The sequence below is a fragment of the Salvia hispanica genome, chromosome 4, assembly GCF_023119035.1.
Source record: "Salvia hispanica cultivar TCC Black 2014 chromosome 4, UniMelb_Shisp_WGS_1.0, whole genome shotgun sequence".
Taxonomy (NCBI): Eukaryota; Viridiplantae; Streptophyta; class Magnoliopsida; order Lamiales; family Lamiaceae; genus Salvia; species Salvia hispanica.
The window spans coordinates 6,049,610-6,070,089 of NC_062968.1; the positions used below are offsets into that span (position 1 = coordinate 6,049,610).

Sequence of the window (20,480 nt, forward strand, 5' to 3'; positions counted from 1 at the left end):
TGATGGATAATAAAGAATATCCTGAAAAAACGAATAATATAGAGGGAAATTGAATAGAAGAAGAGGAAAGATAGAAAAGCAAAAGGAATTTTAGGTCGACCGACCATGGAACTTCTAATGGGAATAAAGATGATGAAAATTAATCAATTCAAATTTTATTCCTGATGATCCCAAAATAGTAATTCTAATAATTTTATTTGACGATTCATTAATTAATTTCATAGTACTCCACATAAGTAGCTCATGCTTTAAATTTTGTATGGATAAGAGTGTTATGTAAAGAAGAAGATGATTGAATATGGAAGTTTGGTTTTGTTAATTTTAGAGTGAGTGAAAAGCGGAGATCTAACTGTTAGGCCAACGAGAATAAATACACTTTTAATAACCATCACTTTAATTCTCGACACGCATCCATTTCTGCGTAAGCTTCCCTCTCACACATTTTCACAAACACATTGCGATTGCTTGATTCATTTCTGCTGCTGAATCGTTGCAGATTGTTCTGAGCCAAGATGGCATCGTTTAAGGTTACCCGCGTCCAGACTTCTCCAATTGATGGCCAGAAACCAGGGACTTCTGGCCTCAGGAAGAAGGTTTTGCTTTTGATTGTTTTTTTCCTTCCGTTTTTCTGATTCGTGATGATTTTCGTGCTATTCCATGTGGATGCTCATTGTAATGGGAAAGGGGTCTCTGATCGGATCTATACATTTGCCATTTGCATAAATGTGTGTGTGTTTATTTGGTGACATCGTTGTTCTGGTATTTGCATGTTCTGCTTTTACAAAGTTGTTTAATCAGTCGACATTTAATCTGTGGGGGCTATTGTCTAGTGTGATTGTGGAAATGTGCTATAGATCTGATAGGTCTTATGTAAGTGATCGTAATGTTTGAGCTGTAAATAAGTAAATAAATAATTAATCTGTCTTTGTCCATTTGCCAAGGTGTGATAAGTCTATATTTTGAGTTCCCAAATTCAATCGGTGAAGAATCAGGGCTATTTTGCAATTTATGAAACAGATCATAGCGAAGTATCTGGCAAAGTCACCAGATGACCTCCCTTGCCTACGCATGAAACATGAATTTTCTTCTGATAGATTTGAAACCAGAATATGCTAATTTTGCTTCGATTATCATTAACTAAATTTGCAAAATATTGGATTCAGGAACGTGGATCCTTGTTTTAAAAGGTAAATTGGCCCTTTAAATAGGATAATTTTGCTTAATCACATAGTATTTGCTAGGTGCTCTAGAAGCACAAACATGATTCCTTGACTTGTGCTAGTGAGGCATAAGCCTAATGCATAGGATGCTGTGTCTGTGTAGAAACTCAGATAACTTGCCTGATATGTTTTTCCATGTATTTTTTAATCTTAAGACTCAGTAGTCAGTAGGTGTCTTAGGACAAGATTAACATATTAATAAGTTGGCATGTTAAAAGGGAAGGACATCTAGATTGTCTCTTTCTCTTTTGCAACAGAAAGATTGAGAAAGCTCTACGTGTTGGCATTACAGTTTTAGGATGTCTGAAAGATTTGAATGTTTACGATGTCAATTCTTCATTTCTTCCAAATAACTTGAGTTCTTCTTGAATCTGAACTGATATGTAAATACTAAATCTTTAAGTTTTTTTTTTAATTTTGATTTATGAGAATCACGATATTGACATATTTGTATAAATTTGAATTTTCTCCACTTTCTGAGATATGATTTTTGTAAACTGCCTTACTTCTATTCATTTCTCGAAACTAAATAATGAACAAATTTTTCAAATGTGAATGCTCATGACTATATTTTCCTTCCCATTATCCAGATACATTATCATTTTCACATTAAAGGGTTTTCCTCTCAGAACTCTGAGTGAAATGAAAGTGAATGCAGGCATCATGACATCAATCTTGCATGAAATGGAGAAAGTCTTGTTTTTTTGAAATATGACAACCATATTTCATTGTTACCCATGCTCTTCTTGTAACAAGAACTATTATATATCCTTTCAAACAGGTTACAATGTGCTTTCCTTATGTGGAAAATATCTTTAACGTGGTCATGCAAATAATTTCGGAATTTTGCAGAACGGGCCTGTGTACATTTATATGTTCTTAGTGGTTTAGAAGCTTTGCAATATTGTTTCCTGTAGTTGATTCTGATATAACTTTTTGGCATGCATGGTTCAGGTGAAGGTATTCGTGCAACCCCATTACTTGCAAAATTTTGTCCAGGCTACTTTTAATGCTCTTGGAGCTGATAAAATGAAAGGTATATGTTTTATCATTTTCATGCTCTTGGTCATGCTCTTGGAGTAGTAAATAATTGAGATGCTCTCTCACTTCCTGATATGGTCTAATTCTGAAATAAAGATGTACAACTTAATCTTTGATATGATACAAGCAATATTAAGATGGACTAAAGTACACATAATTTATATGCAAAAATTACAAAAGTACCTGTGTGTTTGCTTCAAAAAACTCACGTGTACCTACTTTTATGCAAGATATAAAGAAATCGCAGCTTTGTTATCAATTATCATACTGTGTAATGATATCTTTATATTAGTCTTGTCATTGTACATCTGTATGCATAATTTGAAACTTTTCTATATAATGCAGCCACTAGTCACTCATAGTTTGCTTGATAATGTCTATGCCACCCTCAGAAGTTTTCAATTGGTAACAATTATAGAATTTATTAGCTTTTGAGATTAATGCTCATGGAACCAAACCATCTACTGAAGGTTAGAAGTGTGAACCATCTGATTGGATGTCTTAGTATTTAATAGTTGGTGTAGATTTCCATGTACGTCACTACGTCTTTAAACTGATTCTTTATATTTGTTGTTATCGGAATACATTGCCGGGATTTGGAAAGTGAGACATTCTAATCTTGAAAAACAGGCTACATTTTTGTCATTCCCTAATAGACACACCAGCTCTAGTTTTCTCTTTTCCTGTCAAATTTTATAGTTCTTGCTAAAAACTCTTCAGGTGCTACACTTGTTGTCTCTGGTGATGGTCGCTACTATTCGAAGGATGCTATCCAGGTCAGATGCCTTGTCACTTGATGATACAGTCATCATTGCTAGGTTCATTAGGGTGTAAAATATGTGCTTGTTCATATTAGCCTTGTAAATACAGGAAAATAAGTGAGACTGAGTATTTGAAAGTGATCAAGAAAGTAGTTCGTTAGGTGAAACTTATTTATTTATTGCTCTACATTGTTTGGAATTTGGATGATGGACCTCAACCCTAATTGCTGGACACATAATTGTTATAGACTCATAGTAATAAAATTAGCAACAATAAGTATCAAGTAACATAGGTGGTCTTCAGTTTTGGACTTTCTAGACCACACTAGTGACCCAATGCTTTCTGTTTTGTTTGATCTCAAATATGGTAATAAGTACTAAGAAGTTGTTCCATTGGCAGATCATCATCAAAATGGCAGCTGCAAATGGAGTAAGGCGTATCTGGGTTGGTCAAAACGGGTTGCTGTCTACGCCTGCTGTTTCCGCTGTTATACGTGAAAGAGTAGGCGCTGATGTGAGTATTGACCTTTACTTCCTTGGTAAAATCTTAAATAATGGAACTTTAAACCTTTTCATCTTGAACTTTCTCAGGGCTCCAAGGCAAATGGGGCATTTATACTTACAGCAAGCCACAACCCAGGGGGGCCAAATGAGGTGTGCGCCCGCATTACTTCTTTTCTCCTCTCCTTTGTTCGTCATTATGGGTGTGCTTGTATATGTTCTGCTCCAGTACATCATTGAGTCAGTTTCATTGTGTAGTGATTATGCTTCCACGTCTATGTTTTCTAACAACATCTTTTATTTTTTTATTTTTTGGCATCAAGGTCTGTAAGGAACATGTTACCTGGACATTTTTTTCAGTATCTTCGATTCAATGAATTATCTGTATACATTTACCAGAGAATGATCTGGTCAAGGAAAATATCTTCAGAAGAATACTTCCTTTCTTTCTTTCTTGCCTAGGTGGACATGTTATGCTAAAACCGGCTCCTTAAATCAGAATTAAATTCCCTATCCGTTTTCTTTTGTTTGCTAGGATTTCGGAATCAAATACAACATGGAAAATGGTGGACCTGCACCAGAAGGAATCACTGACAAGATCTATTCAAACACCACCACAATTAAGGAGTACTTGATTGCCGAAGGCCTACCTGATGTATGATTAGTTTCATGGGACAGCGCATACACCCACTCACACACATGTGTATGCATGCATCATATTATGCGCCACATAAGCACACTTGTGGCTGGATCAGTTTTCTTTTTTTTTTCCCTACCAATTTTTAAATGAAACTGCAGGTGGACATCTCCAAAATTGGATTAAGCAACTTTACTGGTCCGGATGGGCAGTTTGATGTTGATGTTTTTGATTCAGCAAGTGACTATGTCAAATTGATGAAGTATGTATCTCAATAGGAATAGTATATAACTTATTGTCCAATTAAGTATAGTTCCCTTGAGAATGACTGGTGCTCAACAGGGTTTTGTCCAACTTTATGAAATAGTAGTGCTACACGACTATTCTGTCCAATTTAGTGCTGTGCATTTTCTCACTAAGCTATACTTCACTTTAATCTAACTCATTGCTTTGCAGGTCTATTTTTGATTTCCAGTCTATCAAGAATTTATTGTCATCTCCAAAATTCACTTTCTGGTATTCCTGTCTCCAAATTTCATCCTATTTTTTAAAAGAATTTCAAAGTAATTTGTTTGGATGAGGCCTATTCTGATTGCATAATCTATGCTTTACAAATTCAGCTATGATGCACTTCATGGTGTTGGTGGAGCTTATGCTAAACGTATATTTGTCGAAGAGCTAGGGGCAAAGGAAAGCTCTTTGCTTAATTGTGTACCCAAGGTAAATTTTTTATTCAAGAAGTTTGTATTTATGGTATTGTTTTTCTGACGTGATTTTTAACTGTCTGTTCTCCAGGAAGATTTTGGTGGAGGACATCCTGATCCTAATTTGACATATGCAAAAGAACTAGTAGCTCGTATGGGATTGAGTAAGTCAGGCAACAATGAGGACCCACCAGAGTTTGGTGCGGCTGCTGATGGTGATGCCGACCGCAATATGGTTCTTGGAAAAAGGCTCGTTTAAAAATTTTATGCTGATTTTGAACATCATTTTTTTACTTATTGTTCTTATTCTGAATCAGCCTTATTTTAATTTTCAGGTTCTTTGTTACTCCATCTGATTCTGTTGCTATTATAGCTGCAAATGCTGTACAGGCGATACCCTACTTTTCTGGTGGTCTAAAAGGAGTTGCAAGGTACTGATCCTGGTTTCGCTTTTCCTGAACATTTTCTCTTTGATGCCTTAGTTGACACATGTTCTCCAATGTATCTTCTATTCTCCATTAATGTTTTATAAGATACGAGCCATTCGTACCTCAATTATATTGTTCTAAATTTAAACTATGTACTAGTAGATAAATCTAATATGATCCATTGTTCTCCTCAGGAGCATGCCCACATCAGCTGCTCTTGATGTTGTAGCTAAGCACTTGAATCTGAAATTCTTTGAGGTACTATGTGATATTAACATTTGTAAAATAACCATGCATTATTTTAGAGGTCTACTAATTTTTATCTCCATGAAGGTGCCAACTGGATGGAAATTCTTTGGCAACCTAATGGATGCTGGAATGTGTTCAGTTTGTGGTGAAGAAAGTTTTGGAACTGGTAGGATCTATTTTGCATACAGAACCATTGTAGGAGCAATGTGGTTGAACATTTTTATAATATTCATAAACAGGCTCTGACCACATACGTGAGAAAGATGGAATATGGGCTGTGCTGGCATGGCTAGCTATTATTGCCTATAAGAACAAAGACAATCTCGGGGGAGATAAACTTGTTACTGTTGAAGACATTGTGCGCCAACATTGGTCGACATATGGGCGTCACTATTACACTCGATATGATTATGAGGTGTGGATGCATGATATAGTTTTACCTCTTTTATTGCGCGTACTACTTTGAGAAATGTGTTTATTAATTCTTTTTTCGTATGCAATGAAGAATGTTGATTCTGGTGGTGCCAAGCAACTGATGGATTATTTGGTCAAGCTGCAATCGAACCTAACTGAAGTCAACAAGTAAGCCTCTTGCCTTCTCCATTCTCCCCTTTCTATTTGAGGGGGGAGTAAAGCTTCTCTCATACTTTTGGCATCCGATTTGCATTTTTTCTGGACTTTTTCCGTCACAATAAGAATTCAGTTGCAAGTAAAAGAAAGATCAAACTACTTGGTTTTGACTGCTAACTTTTAGCTAGGGATTGATTAGAGTGAGAAATGAGAATCTATTCTGCCACTTTCGTAGTTTTATTCTTTTTTAATTCTAAACATATTTTCGAACAGCATTGTAAAGGGAATCCGGTCAGATGTCTCAAAAGTTGTCAATGCTGATGAATTTGAGTACAAGGATCCCGTTGATGGTTCCTTTTCAAAGCATCAGGGAATCAGATACCTATTTGAAGATGGATCTCGATTAGTAAGTTACTCTGTCAAAATGTCTGTACACAGTTTCAGGAAGTTACAGTTTAACTTCTTAATTATCTCGTGAACTTAATATATGTGTACGATACGGTATTAGGACCACTTGAAAGTGCTTGAGTAATATATGCTAACAATTCACCAGGTTTTCCGACTCTCTGGAACTGGTTCGGAAGGGGCTACTATCCGTCTCTACATAGAGCAGTACGAGAAGGATCCATCCAAGATCGGGAGGGAATCTCAAGACGCACTTGCTCCTCTAGTAAGTACTGGATTTTAAAATTGTTTGATGCTACTTATTTATTCCATCCCACCGTTACTCTCCTACGATGCAAACCAAGACGCACACACTCAGTTTTTGTATTCTTCCTATACAGGTTGAGGTTGCTCTTAAGCTTTCTAAGATGCAAGAGTACACTGGCCGATCTGCTCCCACTGTTATTACATAGATGCTGCAGACACAGTGGTGAGGAGTTTGTTTGCACCTCGATATCGTTCGTTGACATAATTTTGTTGAAAAAAATAAGCAATGCAATAACTCTACCAGTGAGGCATTATATACACAGGCATGAAACCATGTACTGAACATGGTCTGTGTTACCTTGTTATGAGGGTTATGGATTTGATTATGTTGTCACCCACATTATTTTGGTATCTGCTTTGTGTTATGTAAGAAGGTTTTATTCTGAATCGGAACATAATATGCATATGGTTACTAATAACAAGTATAGTTTACCAAATAAGGCAAACTTGTGAATCATGGCTGGTTTCAATTCAAATTCTTTGATTAGATGTATATGTTTTTATAATATATTCCCATCGTCCACCTAATACAAGAGCGCATTTGACTGGGTACTAGTTTTAAAAATTATACTTACAGAAAGTGAGTTTTAAATATTAGTGAGATGAGTCTTAGTTTTATATATTTCCTTTCTTCACCATTATTTTTTAATATGTTTTGTAAGATTATTATTTTAAAAAGAATTTATTAATATAGATTATGAATCAACTATTACAGTATTAATTAGCAAACTAAATAAATAAATAAATTATTACAATTAAATTTGATAATTTAAATAACATTATATATTTTTTAAATAAATTCTTATTCAATCATTCTATAGTCTAATTAAATATAAACGTAAAGACGTGACCATATCAACACAATTTTATATTGATATTGTAAGATGTACTATAGATATCAACACGTTATATTCACATATTATGTAAGATGTACTATAGATATACTTCCTCCGTCCTACAATAAGAATCACTCTTATTGTGGGCACGCTTGTTAAGAAATGTAAAGAATATTGAGTTGAAAAAGTTTATAGAACATGATACTCACTTTTTATATTGGTTTTAAATGTGAGTGAAGTGAGTTAGTGAAATGTGAGACATACTTAGCATTTATGGTAAAAATGAAGGGTGACTCTTATTATGAGATAGACTAAAATGACAAAGTGTGAATTTATTGTGTGACGGAGGGAGTATTATTTTATCAAATTTTGACATCGAAACATATGCATGTAAGATCTCGTTAAAATCCTTATAAAATTAACTTTAATATGATACTCCCTTCGTTCCATAATAGTAGAGTCATTTTGCTATTTTGGTACGTTCCATAGTAGTAGAGTCATTTCCCTTTTTAGTAAAAGTCAACATATTTCTTGTTACTTACTTTACTTCTTCTTACTTTATCCTCTCTTCATCTCTCTACCTTTTTCAATTCTCTACTTAACCCACTTAACACAATTTTTCTTAAGTTGCGTGCCGAAAAGAAATGCATCCACTACTATGGAACGGAGAGAGTATATGTCGCGAAAAAATAATTTCAATCAAGATAGTTATATGCATGTAAGATCTCGTTGAAATCTCTAATTGACATTTTTTTACACTGCATTGATACTTGAGGCAGAATGATCTTGGCCCTTGATTTGAACATCTAATGTCTATCATTTGGTTATAGTTAACAATTTAAAAGTGAGTTAACAATATAATGTACTCCCTCCGTCCCAACTAAGCTAAGTAAAAACTTTTGTCACAGAGATTAATAAATTGTGTTAAAAAGTAGGAAAAATAAAAGAATATAAAGTAGGTTATTGAATAAAGTAACAGTGATTAGATGTTTTGTTTTTTGTCAAAAAAGATTAGTTGAGACATATATATACCAGATTTAAAAGTAAAATATAAAATTAATTCTAGAATAATTACTTGAATTAATTGATATTTTGATATAATATCATTAATAAAACTATACTAATTTAAAAAGGTATATGCAAAATAAGCATTAATCTAATACATAAAACGAAGATGTACAATACAAAACAGTTTTGCATCAAATAGGGAATTAAGATTGAACAATATATATAAAATAAAATGAAATATATACATGCAAAATGATTATGCATCAAATATGCTGCAATTGTACATGAGTTCGAAAGGAAAATTTATTTGAAACTGATTTATCTATTATAGGGAAAATTTTAACTAATTTATCTATCGAGTATAGCTCAAGATGGTTGCTAATTAGCGTGGAAATTGGAAAAATTAATTTCCTCAATATAGGATACGTTATAATTTATCTCTATCAAATATTTTAATTAAAGAGTAGTAGTTTGTTTGTGAATTCAAAACTAAACATAATTTGAATGCCATAATTATAGAGATAGATTGTAGTAACTGATTCATCTATTATAAAGATAGATTGAAACTGATTTTAATATAAAGCAATATTGTTGCTAATTAATGTGAAAAATGAAAAAATTAATGTACTCATATGTTATATTTTATGTATAAACTAAGGTTGAGTCATATTTATTTTTATGAAATACTGAAAAATAACATGTAGATACGGCTATTAATCCCTATTAAAATCATACTCTTGCATTGCATATCTGTTAGGACTTAAGTAGGCAATAATATTATGAATCAAAAAAGGTTGGATGATGGCAGCAGTACAGGCCCAGCCCTGTCAACAAGGGTTGTGACTAAGTCGAGTGCAATGTCGGTGACATTCAGTGTAGGAGACGCGCTCTAAGCCGTCAGTACAATCTTCCTGGTAGGTGCGCGCGTTGGTGATCCACGTCAGCACGTTGTCCAACTGGTATCTGCTTCACCGAGTTCCGCATATCCCGCTCCCCGTTATCCAACTGGCTGGCACAGCCGCTGAGGGCCACCGCCACACTCGGGCCCGGCTGGGCATGCCGGGTGAGCTTCTCCACGTACGCGGACATGAACTTGTTTACGGGTGAGGCTGAGGCTGATTGCGACCTTCGCCAACCGAGGCAGCTCCTTCTTCACCACATTGGCGTATCGCTTTAGTGATTGGTAGCACAGCTTCGGGTGCAGTGTGTACTCGCAACTCGCGCGGATGAATTCCGCATTCGATGCGGGAGCCCGGGCCGGGACTGGGGCGGCCGTGAGAAAGAGGGATAATAATATTGTTAGGAATATTAAACGTAGAGATCTCATGCTTTGCTTTTTATGAATGGTAGTATTATTGGTTTGGGAGTTTATATAGAGAGGGAACCATTATACAAATTACAAAATATTATACTACTATGGCAATGAATTAATGTTAGTTGATGACTTGCTCCATAACGCTCATTGTGTTTGACTTAATTAATTTATGAGATCTCAACAATTTTGGGTATAAAGTGGTTGATTCTTGTTTCATATATATATGATTTGAGATAATATTTCCATTTTTATAATTTCCCTATAAATAGAATTTTTCTATTTTAATGATTTTTTCGATTTTCTTAATCACCTTCAATTCCATATTAATTAAGGAAGATATAATAATTAGTAGTATTTCCTTAATAGTATAAAATCTCTAAAAGTAACTTCAAAAATATATTCACATTTTGAATATTTAATTAAAAAAAGGAAAGAAGCTAAGAAAGATAATAGATAGTACAAAAATAAAAAAGACAATGCAAAAGGAAAATAATACAAAAATAAAAAGACATTACCAAAGGAAATATAATAGCGCAGTAGATTCCAGAGGTATAGAATTCCAAGAATGGTCAAGGATCGATTCCCACTATCGCCGTTGGTTCAAATATATTGATAAAAAAAGTTGGCATTCATAAAATTCTTAAATACTCCCTCCGTCCGCGAATAATAGTCCCATTTTTTCATTTTAGTCTGTTCGCGAATAAGAGTCCCGATTCATTTTTACTATAAATGGTAAAAGAGTCTCACATTCCTCTAACTCAATTAACCAACATTCCATTTAAACTTAGGAGTATATATAAGTGAGACCTATATTCCTCTAACTTTGATCCACCCACTTTTCGTAACATTCTAAAACTCATACTGCCAAGATCAGAGGGTGTATTATTCAAGCAATGGTTAGGAAATTTGAATATTTTGTTAAGTCAAAACATACTTTAAAGATATGCGTATAGGAATGAGTATTGAGTTTAGAGTTGTCAAGTGGGTCGCCCGCCAAGGCCCGCCTATATTGAGGCCTAGCCTGGCCCAAATCGTTGTCTGAGCCAGGCTGGGCTGGGCTTTTTCTAATTTTGATAAGCTCGGCCCAGCCCAGACGCACTTGTCATGTAGGCCCGGGCTGAGCTGGTCGGGTCGGGTTGGGCTGGGCTGGGCTTTGTATAATTTTTTTTCGTTTTTGTATTTTAAAGATATCCTAAATGTATTATATATATGCAAAAATAAAACATATAACTTGCATTGATATCTCATTAACTAAATCTAAATTTAAATAATGTGTTTAAGTCCATTTATTGACTTTGTTTTAACAATATTTTACATGTTTTTTATTCTATTTAAAAGTAAAGTGTATAACTAAAGGAATAACCAATATTGTTAGTTTTTGTTACTCCCTCCGTCCGCGAATAGGAGTCCCGGTTGAGTTGGGTGCGGATTTTAAGAAAAGTTTGAGTGTAATAATTAAAGTGTGTGATAGTGGAATGTGGGACCCATTTATATTATTATTTGCTTTATTCTTTGGAATAATGAAATCTAACATTAAGAGAGAGAGTGAGAAATTGCAATCAAAGTGGATTAAAATTAATTGCAGCTTCTAAATTAAGGGAACAATGGAGTCATTTTTTATACTCCCAAGATAAAATGTCTAACCGGGACTCCTAATGGCGGACGGATGAAAATGGCCAACCGGGACTCCTATTCGTGGACGGAGGGAGTAGTAGATGATGACATATGGGTTGATGTTGTATTTTTAAAACTACAAGTATATGAACTAATTAACAAATTTAAATAATTCTATAATTATTCATCAAATATTAAGGTTTGGATACGTAATATTCTTAAAATTAAACTTCTAGACCATCTTTTTTAGATCTTGGATAAAAAAATATAAGAAAAAAATTAGAATGATATAGACAAAATTAACATGTCTCGTGCATAAGATGACATGCATAAATAGAGAAATATACTATTATTAGTGATTGATCACCTAATTATATTATAAAAAAACTAATTATAGAAGGTGAGCTAGGGATGTCAATCGGGCCAGTCCAGCGGGTTTCAGGTCAACCTTATAGGGTTACGGATCAATCGGGTGCAGGTCAATCGGGTTGTGATTTTTTCGGGTTATAAAAGTTCAACCTTAACCCTAAAAGCTCAGGTTTCGTGCTAGCTTAACGGATTTATCGGGTTGCTACAGATAAAATTAACATGAGATAATCCAATAAATAATGATGAAAATTAGTTAAATTTACAAAATATAAAACACTTAATTATGATAAATTTGATAATTTGAGATATATGCTTAAACTCAAACATAAACATGATCAAATATTAATATTTGAGATTTGTGCAAAATGAAATATAAACATATTTCGAGAAAATTTAAAGCATGTTTTAGAAATTTATATATTTTTAGTGAATTTGAAGTTTTTAATTTTTTTTTATCTATTATTATATTAATAAATTTTAATATATATTTTGTACATTTAATATAAAGTAGAAATTATTTTTGTAGTTATATGGAGTATATAATAAAAATAATCAATGATGAATTAGGAGTCAAATAAATAGAATGGAAATTTTATCGGATTTTTGGGCCAGCCAATCGGATTTTCGGGTCTAGCCCTAACGGGTTGCAGGTTAATCGGGTACAGGCTAATCGGGTTGTAATTTTATCGGGCTATAAATTTTCAACCCTGACCCTATAAATTTGGCAGGCTATTGGACCAGCCCACGGGTTGCGAATTGCACTGACATCCCTAAGATGGGCTTCTAATGGGCCTGGGCTGGGCTTCAGATGGTCCTAGGCCTGGGTTTACAAAATGGCCCAATTGGAGCCCATCTCAACTAACGAGCCCAGCCCAGACCCGCTTCGTTTCACTGGTGGGCTGGGTCAGCCCGACCCAGTTGACAACTCTAATTGAGTTAACGGAGTAGTAAGATATAAATAAATTTCAAAATAGCCCGGCCTAATTGATAACTCTAATTGAGTTAACGGAGTAATAAGATATTAATAATAAATTTCAAAATAAAATCGAATGCACGTATATCTATTTCTGATAACGTACATAATGCACAATAGAGAAAACATGTTTCAAACAACAATTTTAAACAATGTACGTAATGCATAATAAAACTCAACTCTCTTTTCTCAAATAAACGAATCCATATTTCAGAGAATAATTTTCAGAATATCATCCATTAAAATGTCACATTAAGATCTAATTATATGATCATTATTTGATCCCTTAATAACAACATAAGAATTGACAATTTTTTAATTTGAGATTATATATATATGTGATAGGCTCCTTTGCACCCTAAGTGTCCTATTTCCTTCTTAATCTCAGCCTTTGGATCTTTGAATTGGATGGTTGTGATCAATGCATTATTAGTCTATAATGTTGCATTATTAGCCGTTGTGCATTATTAGAATGAAAATGTACATTATTAGTCTATAATGTTGCATTATTAGTCTATAATATTGCATTATTAGCCGTTGTGCATTATTAGAATGAAAATGTGCATTATTAGTCTATAATGTTGCATTATTAGCCGCTGTGCATTATTAGAATGAAAATGTGCATTATTAAATGACACGTGACATTAATCTAACCGTCAGATGACAAAATCGTGGGGCTAGGATTAAGAAGGAAAAAGGACAAAAGATATGAAAAGGATTTGAATACACTTTTCCCATCTTTGACAAAATCAGAAGAAAAACGTGGAGCTAGGGATGTATTCATATACTTTTCCCATCTTTTGTTCTTTTTCCTTCTCAATCTCCACCATTCATTATCAAGATCTAAGGGCCGAAAATAGGGCATGATTGAATTAATTTTATTCATTAAATAATCGGTAAAGGGCGTTTAGGGGATACTACTTTACGTCGGTTATGGAAAGTCCATGATTCTCTCCTTCACAAAATATTCCAGCGGTTTTTGTCAAGAGATTGCAAAATTATTCAAGAGATTACAGAGATTACTGAATTATTGCTTCTCAATTATTTCAAGAGATCATCCATTCAATCAATCCAACGGTTTTATTCTCCACTGAAGAAATTTCAAGTTGTAAAAAATCTTGCGTGAGTTGCATTGAAGAAATTTCCAGTTTTATTTCTTCTCAATTATTTCAAGAGATCATCCATTCAATCAATCCATCGGTTTTATTCTCGTGAGTTTCGATTTTATTCTCCATTGAAGAAATTTCTGGTTGTAAAAAATTATTCATATAATTTTTTGTTGTAGTATATCAGTTTGCAATGGTGATGAACTCCCTACTGTTATCATCATTTTGAACATGTTATTCAACATCTTTTTTATTCAAATTGCATCTAGTTTTTTATGTATTTCCAAGTTGTTATTTTTTTTCTATTACAAAACCTATTTTCCATCGAAGGCGTCTGGTGTTTAGGGTTTTCGTCACAAAACCAAATTGTTGGAGTATTCATTCACGATGCCTGAAGAGAGGAGGATTGAGAGAGCGAGGAGAGTGGTGGAGAGATTCAATCATGACGCCGATTTCCAATTCCTCCACAATTGCATTTCCGATCTCTTCGCGTAGCGGTTGAGATCTATGGTTTTCTGTATTTGTTTGTGATTAGTTCGTTCTTGTATTTAGTTTTATTTTGCATCAATTGTCGTTTTATTTTCATGAAATCATCCATTGCTTACAGATTTTCGTGTTTTCTTTTCGTCAGTTACAACTTGTAAATTTTCGACAAGTAATGTACTATATTAAGTGTATAATGTAGATTGTATTAATGTACGATTATAGTTGTATAATGTATATGCTTGTTTTGAATAATGTACATTACAAAGGGTTTAATGTGTGACAGAAGTTAAATCCATTTCCCATTGGGTTTAGCAATCCATGGGGCTAGGTTGTAGTACCCACTCACAAACGGAACCATCGCAAAGGGCAGAGAGTTTGAATCATCCCCCTTGGGTTTAGCAACCCATGGGGCTAGGCTATAGCACCACCACATGAATTAAATTTCATTTTTAATGCGTTTAAGATTTGGTACAATAAATAATGTACCAATAGTATCTAATAATATGCACGGATCAGTGTATAATGTACAAATTGAATAGAATAATGTTAAAAGGAAATTGAATTCACATCCTTTGGGTTTAGCAATCCATGGGGCTAGGTTGTAGTACCCACTCACAAACGGAACCATCACAAAGGGCAGAGAGTTTGAATCATTCCCCTTGGGTTTAGCAACCCATGGGGCTAGGTTATAGCACCACAACATGAATTAAATTTCATTTTTTAATACGTTTAAGATCTGATACAGTAAATAATGTACAAATAGTATCTAATAATGTGCACAGATCAGTGAATAATGTACAGATCGTCCATTACTACAGGACACAAATCGTCCATTATTGAGTAAATAAAATCCATTACACTGAAATATTTGTACATTATGTTTATCAGTTAAAACTACTCATAAAATCACAACAAAAACGTCTCATAAACATATACATTACAGGACACAAATCGTCCATTACTAAGTAAATAAAATCCATTACATTGAAATATTTTCACATTATGTTTATAAGTTAAAACTACTCATAAAATCAGAAGAAAAACGTCTCAGAAACATATACATTACAGGACACAAATCGTCCATTACTGAGTAAATAAAATCCATTACTCGGCTTCCTCTTCTCTGCGTCTTCATGAGAGGTACTAGCCTCGACCCTTTGCTGTACAGCAAATCTCTCCCTGAACTTTTGCGCAATTGCAAGTGGAAGAACATCATCCACTGCTTCGTCAATATCCAACCTTGGCTGCTTTCGCTGCTGTCCAAAAATCAGTAATGTATCGCATTAATGCACAACACTAACTGTATAATGTGCAAAGGTGATCAAATAATGCACCGATGAATATTATATTCTCTCAACCATTGACCTTTTTAAAATCAAAAGCATCCGTATTAAAACTAAAACCATAATGTACACCACTCCCTACAATAATGTTCATATAGCAGCAAATAATTCACAAATGAAAATTAAAACCACAAAAAACTTTTGTACACCACTCCCTACTATAATGTACAAATGGCAGGAAATAATGCACACATAAATACAAAATTTACTCATTTACAGGCAGGATATCAAACAGATGGAAGTATCAAGAACATAATGCACAAAACATATTAAAATAATGTATACATTCCGTCAAATGATGCACGAAATAATATAACAATCACCCAACCAGAAACCATAATGTAGCTTCAAACAAAATAAAATGCACAACAATTCCTACAATAATGTAAACATTGCATCAAACAATGCACGAATAAATACAACATTCACTCAATTACAGGCATATTAGGAACTCGAAATTGCTCACCGGCACCTTGTTGTCGACTTGAAATTGATGGTCGCGTGCCAACGTCGTGAGGTTTCTACTGTGAAACGGCGGCGAAAAAATACCAGAATGTATAAAATGCCGGTCGTTTGTTTGCCTTTTGTAGAAAACTTCGATCAATTGTTTGCCCGGTCTCGGCAAATCGTTTTTTCTCAGCAAATTTGGGGCAGCTAGGGTTTTGGTAGAGAGAAGAATCGGGGGAGACGTTTGAGATGAGAGAGAGAGAGTGGAACTGGAATACCAATTGTTGTTCCAAAAATCATGCTTAATTAGGATTTGCAGTTTAGAAACGTAAGATATTATTGCAATTTTTACTTTTCTACCCCCATAATGTACCAAATTGATCAAATAATGCAACACGGGATTATATCTCTTTTTTTAATCTAGTCCATCCATTCCATCAATTTAATGGATGATATTAAGAAGGAAATAGTACCTAAAGGGTAAAAGGAGCTTAATGCTCATATATATATGAAGAATTGACAACCTATTTAATTTGATATTATAGATAGAGGTGTGATCAATTGTTAAATCATCTATTAATTGATAACGACATAGAATTTTACAGATAAAAGATAATACCAATGATCAAATTTAGGGTTTAGGAACACATTATAGAGTATTAAATATATCAACATGAAGACATGACAATGTCAACACAATTTCATATTGACATTTTACCAGCATTATATTCACATATTATGTAATAGTTCTATATGTATAAAATTGTTTTAATATATGAACATTTACAAAAGTTTTATCAAAGTTTGACAACGAAACATATGCATGTAGGATCTCGATAAAATCCTTATAAAATTAACTTTAATATGATATATGTTGTGAAATTTTTTTTTAATCGAGATAGTTATATGCATTTAAAGTTTTGGGATATTTTTTAAATTAGTTATAACTAATTTGTCGTTAATTGAAATTAATACCCTAATTGACATTTTTTATACTATATTGATACTTGGCCCGTGATTTGTAGGCCTGCTTATTCGGCCGGTTCCGGTTCTAACCGGACCGGTTGACCGGTTAACCGGCCGGTTAAGAACCGGTCGATTCCGGTTCCGAACCGGAACCGATGTGTAATTTTAATCCGAATTTATTTATAATTTTAAATAGTTCAATACTAAAAAAATAATAATCCAACATCTAGAATTATAACAAATAATACCTAAAAATTAAAATAAATACACAAAATACAAACCAACAATACAATAATATTCATATATGGATAAGAGTGATGCCAAGTGTAGTAGGTCGGGTCGGACTAGTTTATGTTAGCAATTTTTTACTAATACAAAAATAGGAGTTCTAAACTTTAGCAATTTTTTTTAAAAAAATGAGTTTTAAAATTGAATTTCATTTTCCCTTTTTTGGCTAAACATAGTATTCATTGGAATTTCCAATACTAATTGATATTGTTGTGACTATTTGGTTTATACCGGAACACTTAATAAATTATTCACAAATATGTTAAAATCGTATGTTAAATGAATTGTTACATAAATTTGTAATAAATATATCATATGAAATGATATTGTATTTGTATAAGTTCTTTTGAAAACTAAAAACAAACTTATGATGTTCTACTCATTGTAGTTAGTTCATAAAAAATGGATTAGGGAAATAATTATAGATTCAAAGTATCACAGATTAAACATTTAAATCTAAAAATCACTCAATGTTTCAAACTATTTTACTTTAATTCAAAATTAATTCAATAAATTAGATTTTTTAGTATATTAAATTATAAAAAAATAAAATTGAATTATAATCCTGCTTCAACGAGTCCCGCATATTCTGCTCCGCTTGGCTGAAATAGCTGACGCAGTCGCTGAGGGCCGCCAACGCTCGCGGCTCTAGCTGGGCGGTCCGGTTGAGGTTCTCCAAGTACGGGGATACGAGCTTGGAGCGGGTGAGGCTGACGCCGATTGAGACCTGCACCAACCGAGATAGGTCCTTCTTCACCACATTGGCGTAACGCTTTAGTGATTGGTAGCACACCTCCGGGTACAGTGTGTGCTCGCAATTCGCGTGGATGAATTCCGCATTCGATGCGGGAGCAGGAGCGGGAGCCGGGGCTGGGGCGGCCGTGAGAAAGAGGGATAATATTGTTACGAAAATTAAACGTAGAGATCTCATGCTTGGCTTTTTTGAGAGTGTATTGTTGTTTTGGGAGTTTATATAGAGAGGCAACTAAGGGTTCTAAACAGTGGCGGACGCAGGAATTTTTTTCAGTAGGGGCTCCATTAATTAATAATTTCTTCGTTTCCCAATCAATATATGTCTCACTTTGATATAACATAGTTTTAAAAAAATGTAAAGTAAAGTGAGTTGAAAATATTAATTGTATGTGAGAGAAATTAGTTAGTAAAATTTGAGGTCTATTACCAAAAGTAGTAAAAGTGAAGTGGAACAATTAATAGGGACGAACCAAAATGTTGTACACATAATGGGGAGACGGATATAGTATTTTGTACATTATATGTGTGTGTGTGTGTGTTATTTTAAAAAATACATTTGCTTATTATTATGTTTGTACTTTTCTATTATATTTCATTTTATTTTTATTATTTTTGGTAAATAGGCCGTGCATTCTAAAAAATTAGACTGGTTTCAAAAAATTTCGCTAGCTTTTCTTTATATTTTTAAAAATTCTAAAGGTACGAGAAAGCACATAGTAAAATATATGCGAAGTAATAGCATATTATAAAAAATCACAATTATAAAATCTATGGAAATTCATAAATATTTTTTTTGTTGCAAGAAACTAATTAGCTAATACCTAATCAAAAGTATGAAACAATTCATATTTACACATTCTTTTTCTTATCCTCGAATGTTAGTAAATAATGACATAAAAAATTGCATAATTTAATTAAAACTGAATAGAAAGAATGAATTAAAAAAATTGATTATTAACAAAAAAAAAACAGCGCCTAAAAAGAATTAAAGGTTCCAATATAGAAAATGAAATAAAGAATTAAAATTAACAAAAATAGAAAGAGTTTTTTAAAAAAATGGATAGTAGTGTTGCACGTTTGCCGAGAAACTTAACACTTACAAAGATTACTGTAATAATGATAATATTATTCTTTTTTATCAGCCTTCATCATCTTCTTCCTTTGAACACCCAAACCGTTTCTAACTGTTTACTTAGCAATTTAAGAATTTTCAATTTTTAGCCCCTTTTATCTTTCAATTTCCAAGTATTTAACCTTCAGTAGGATTAATTTGGTGAGGGCTGAGCTACATTTTTTTAGATTTCAAAAATTTTATAAATAGAAAAAACACAAAAAAAAATATTTGGGTAGGGGCTTAAGCCCTCCCTCCCTTCCTACTGGGTCCGCCCATGGTTCTAAATGACGAGTATGCCCTTTGTATATGAGTATGGATATTTTGTTTTGGAATAGTAGGGCCGGAAATAATCCATCAAAAACACTCCATATTTGTGATATTAGCGTCTGGTCTATTGGAGAATCTCATGTAATTATAACGACGTGGTTGATTCTTGTTTCATATATACTTCCTCCGTTCCACAGTAACAGAGACGTTTCGTTTTAAGCACTCATTTTGAAAAAATAATAATAAATAGTTAAAGTGGAGAAATAGTAAAGTAAGAAAGAGAATATTCTAGATAAGACTCTTAACTACATTATTCTCTCTCTTACCTTACTCTCCCGCCACCTTAACTATTTATTATCATTTTCTTAAAACGAGAGCTCAAAACGAAACGCCTCTATTACTATGGAACGAAGGGAGTATGATTTACATAATTTTTCCATTTTTGTTTTGTAATTTCCTTATTAATTGAAATTTTCAATTTACTTAATCACCTTCAATTCCATATTTATTAAGGAAGAGATAATATTTAGTAGTATTTCCTTAATAGTATAAAATACTCATCTCTAAAAGTAACTTTCAAAAAATATTCACATTTCGAATATTTAATTAAAAAAAAAGGAAAGAAGCTAAGAAAGATAATAGTGCAAAAATTAAAAAATAAAAACAATGCAAAAGAACAATTATACAAAAATAAAAACACATACTCACTTCATCCCTAATAATTTGTCACCATTTGACCCCGACACGAGTTTTAAGAAATGTAATAGAATGTG

General features: G+C 33.3%; 1 protein-coding gene across 3 annotated transcripts; it reads left to right on the forward strand.

Moving 5' to 3' along the window:
- Window positions 1-256: 256 nt before the first annotated feature.
- On the forward strand, window positions 257-7,209 carry LOC125223420 (phosphoglucomutase, cytoplasmic-like). Of its 3 annotated transcripts, XM_048126559.1 has the most exons (19): window positions 263-421; window positions 497-593; window positions 2,175-2,256; window positions 2,982-3,037; window positions 3,423-3,536; window positions 3,614-3,676; window positions 4,059-4,178; window positions 4,322-4,422; window positions 4,617-4,676; window positions 4,781-4,880; window positions 4,956-5,113; window positions 5,200-5,295; window positions 5,487-5,550; window positions 5,626-5,707; window positions 5,781-5,956; window positions 6,047-6,123; window positions 6,385-6,517; window positions 6,665-6,781; window positions 6,897-7,209. In XM_048126559.1, the coding sequence occupies exons 2-19, from the start codon at window positions 513-515 to the stop codon at window positions 6,966-6,968; spliced, it is 1,752 nt and encodes a 583-aa protein (XP_047982516.1). In that variant the 5' UTR covers window positions 263-421; window positions 497-512; the 3' UTR covers window positions 6,969-7,209. The 3 variants fall into 3 exon arrangements, with proteins under 3 accessions (XP_047982514.1, XP_047982516.1, XP_047982515.1); XM_048126557.1 differs by having other exon boundaries at window positions 257-421; window positions 5,487-5,707; XM_048126558.1 differs by lacking the exon at window positions 263-421 and having other exon boundaries at window positions 428-593; window positions 5,487-5,707.
- The last annotated feature ends 13,271 nt before the right edge of the window (window positions 7,210-20,480 follow it).

Coding starts and splice junctions, on each gene's coding strand:
- LOC125223420 (XM_048126557.1), top strand. CDS start 513: ATGGCATCGTTTAAGGTTACCCGCGTCCAGACTTCTCCAATTGATGGC. Junction 3,038..3,422: donor ATTCGAAGGATGCTATCCAG/GTCAGATGCCTT, acceptor TTCCATTGGCAG/ATCATCATCAAAATGGCAGC. Junction 6,518..6,664: donor TTGAAGATGGATCTCGATTA/GTAAGTTACTCT, acceptor ACAATTCACCAG/GTTTTCCGACTCTCTGGAAC.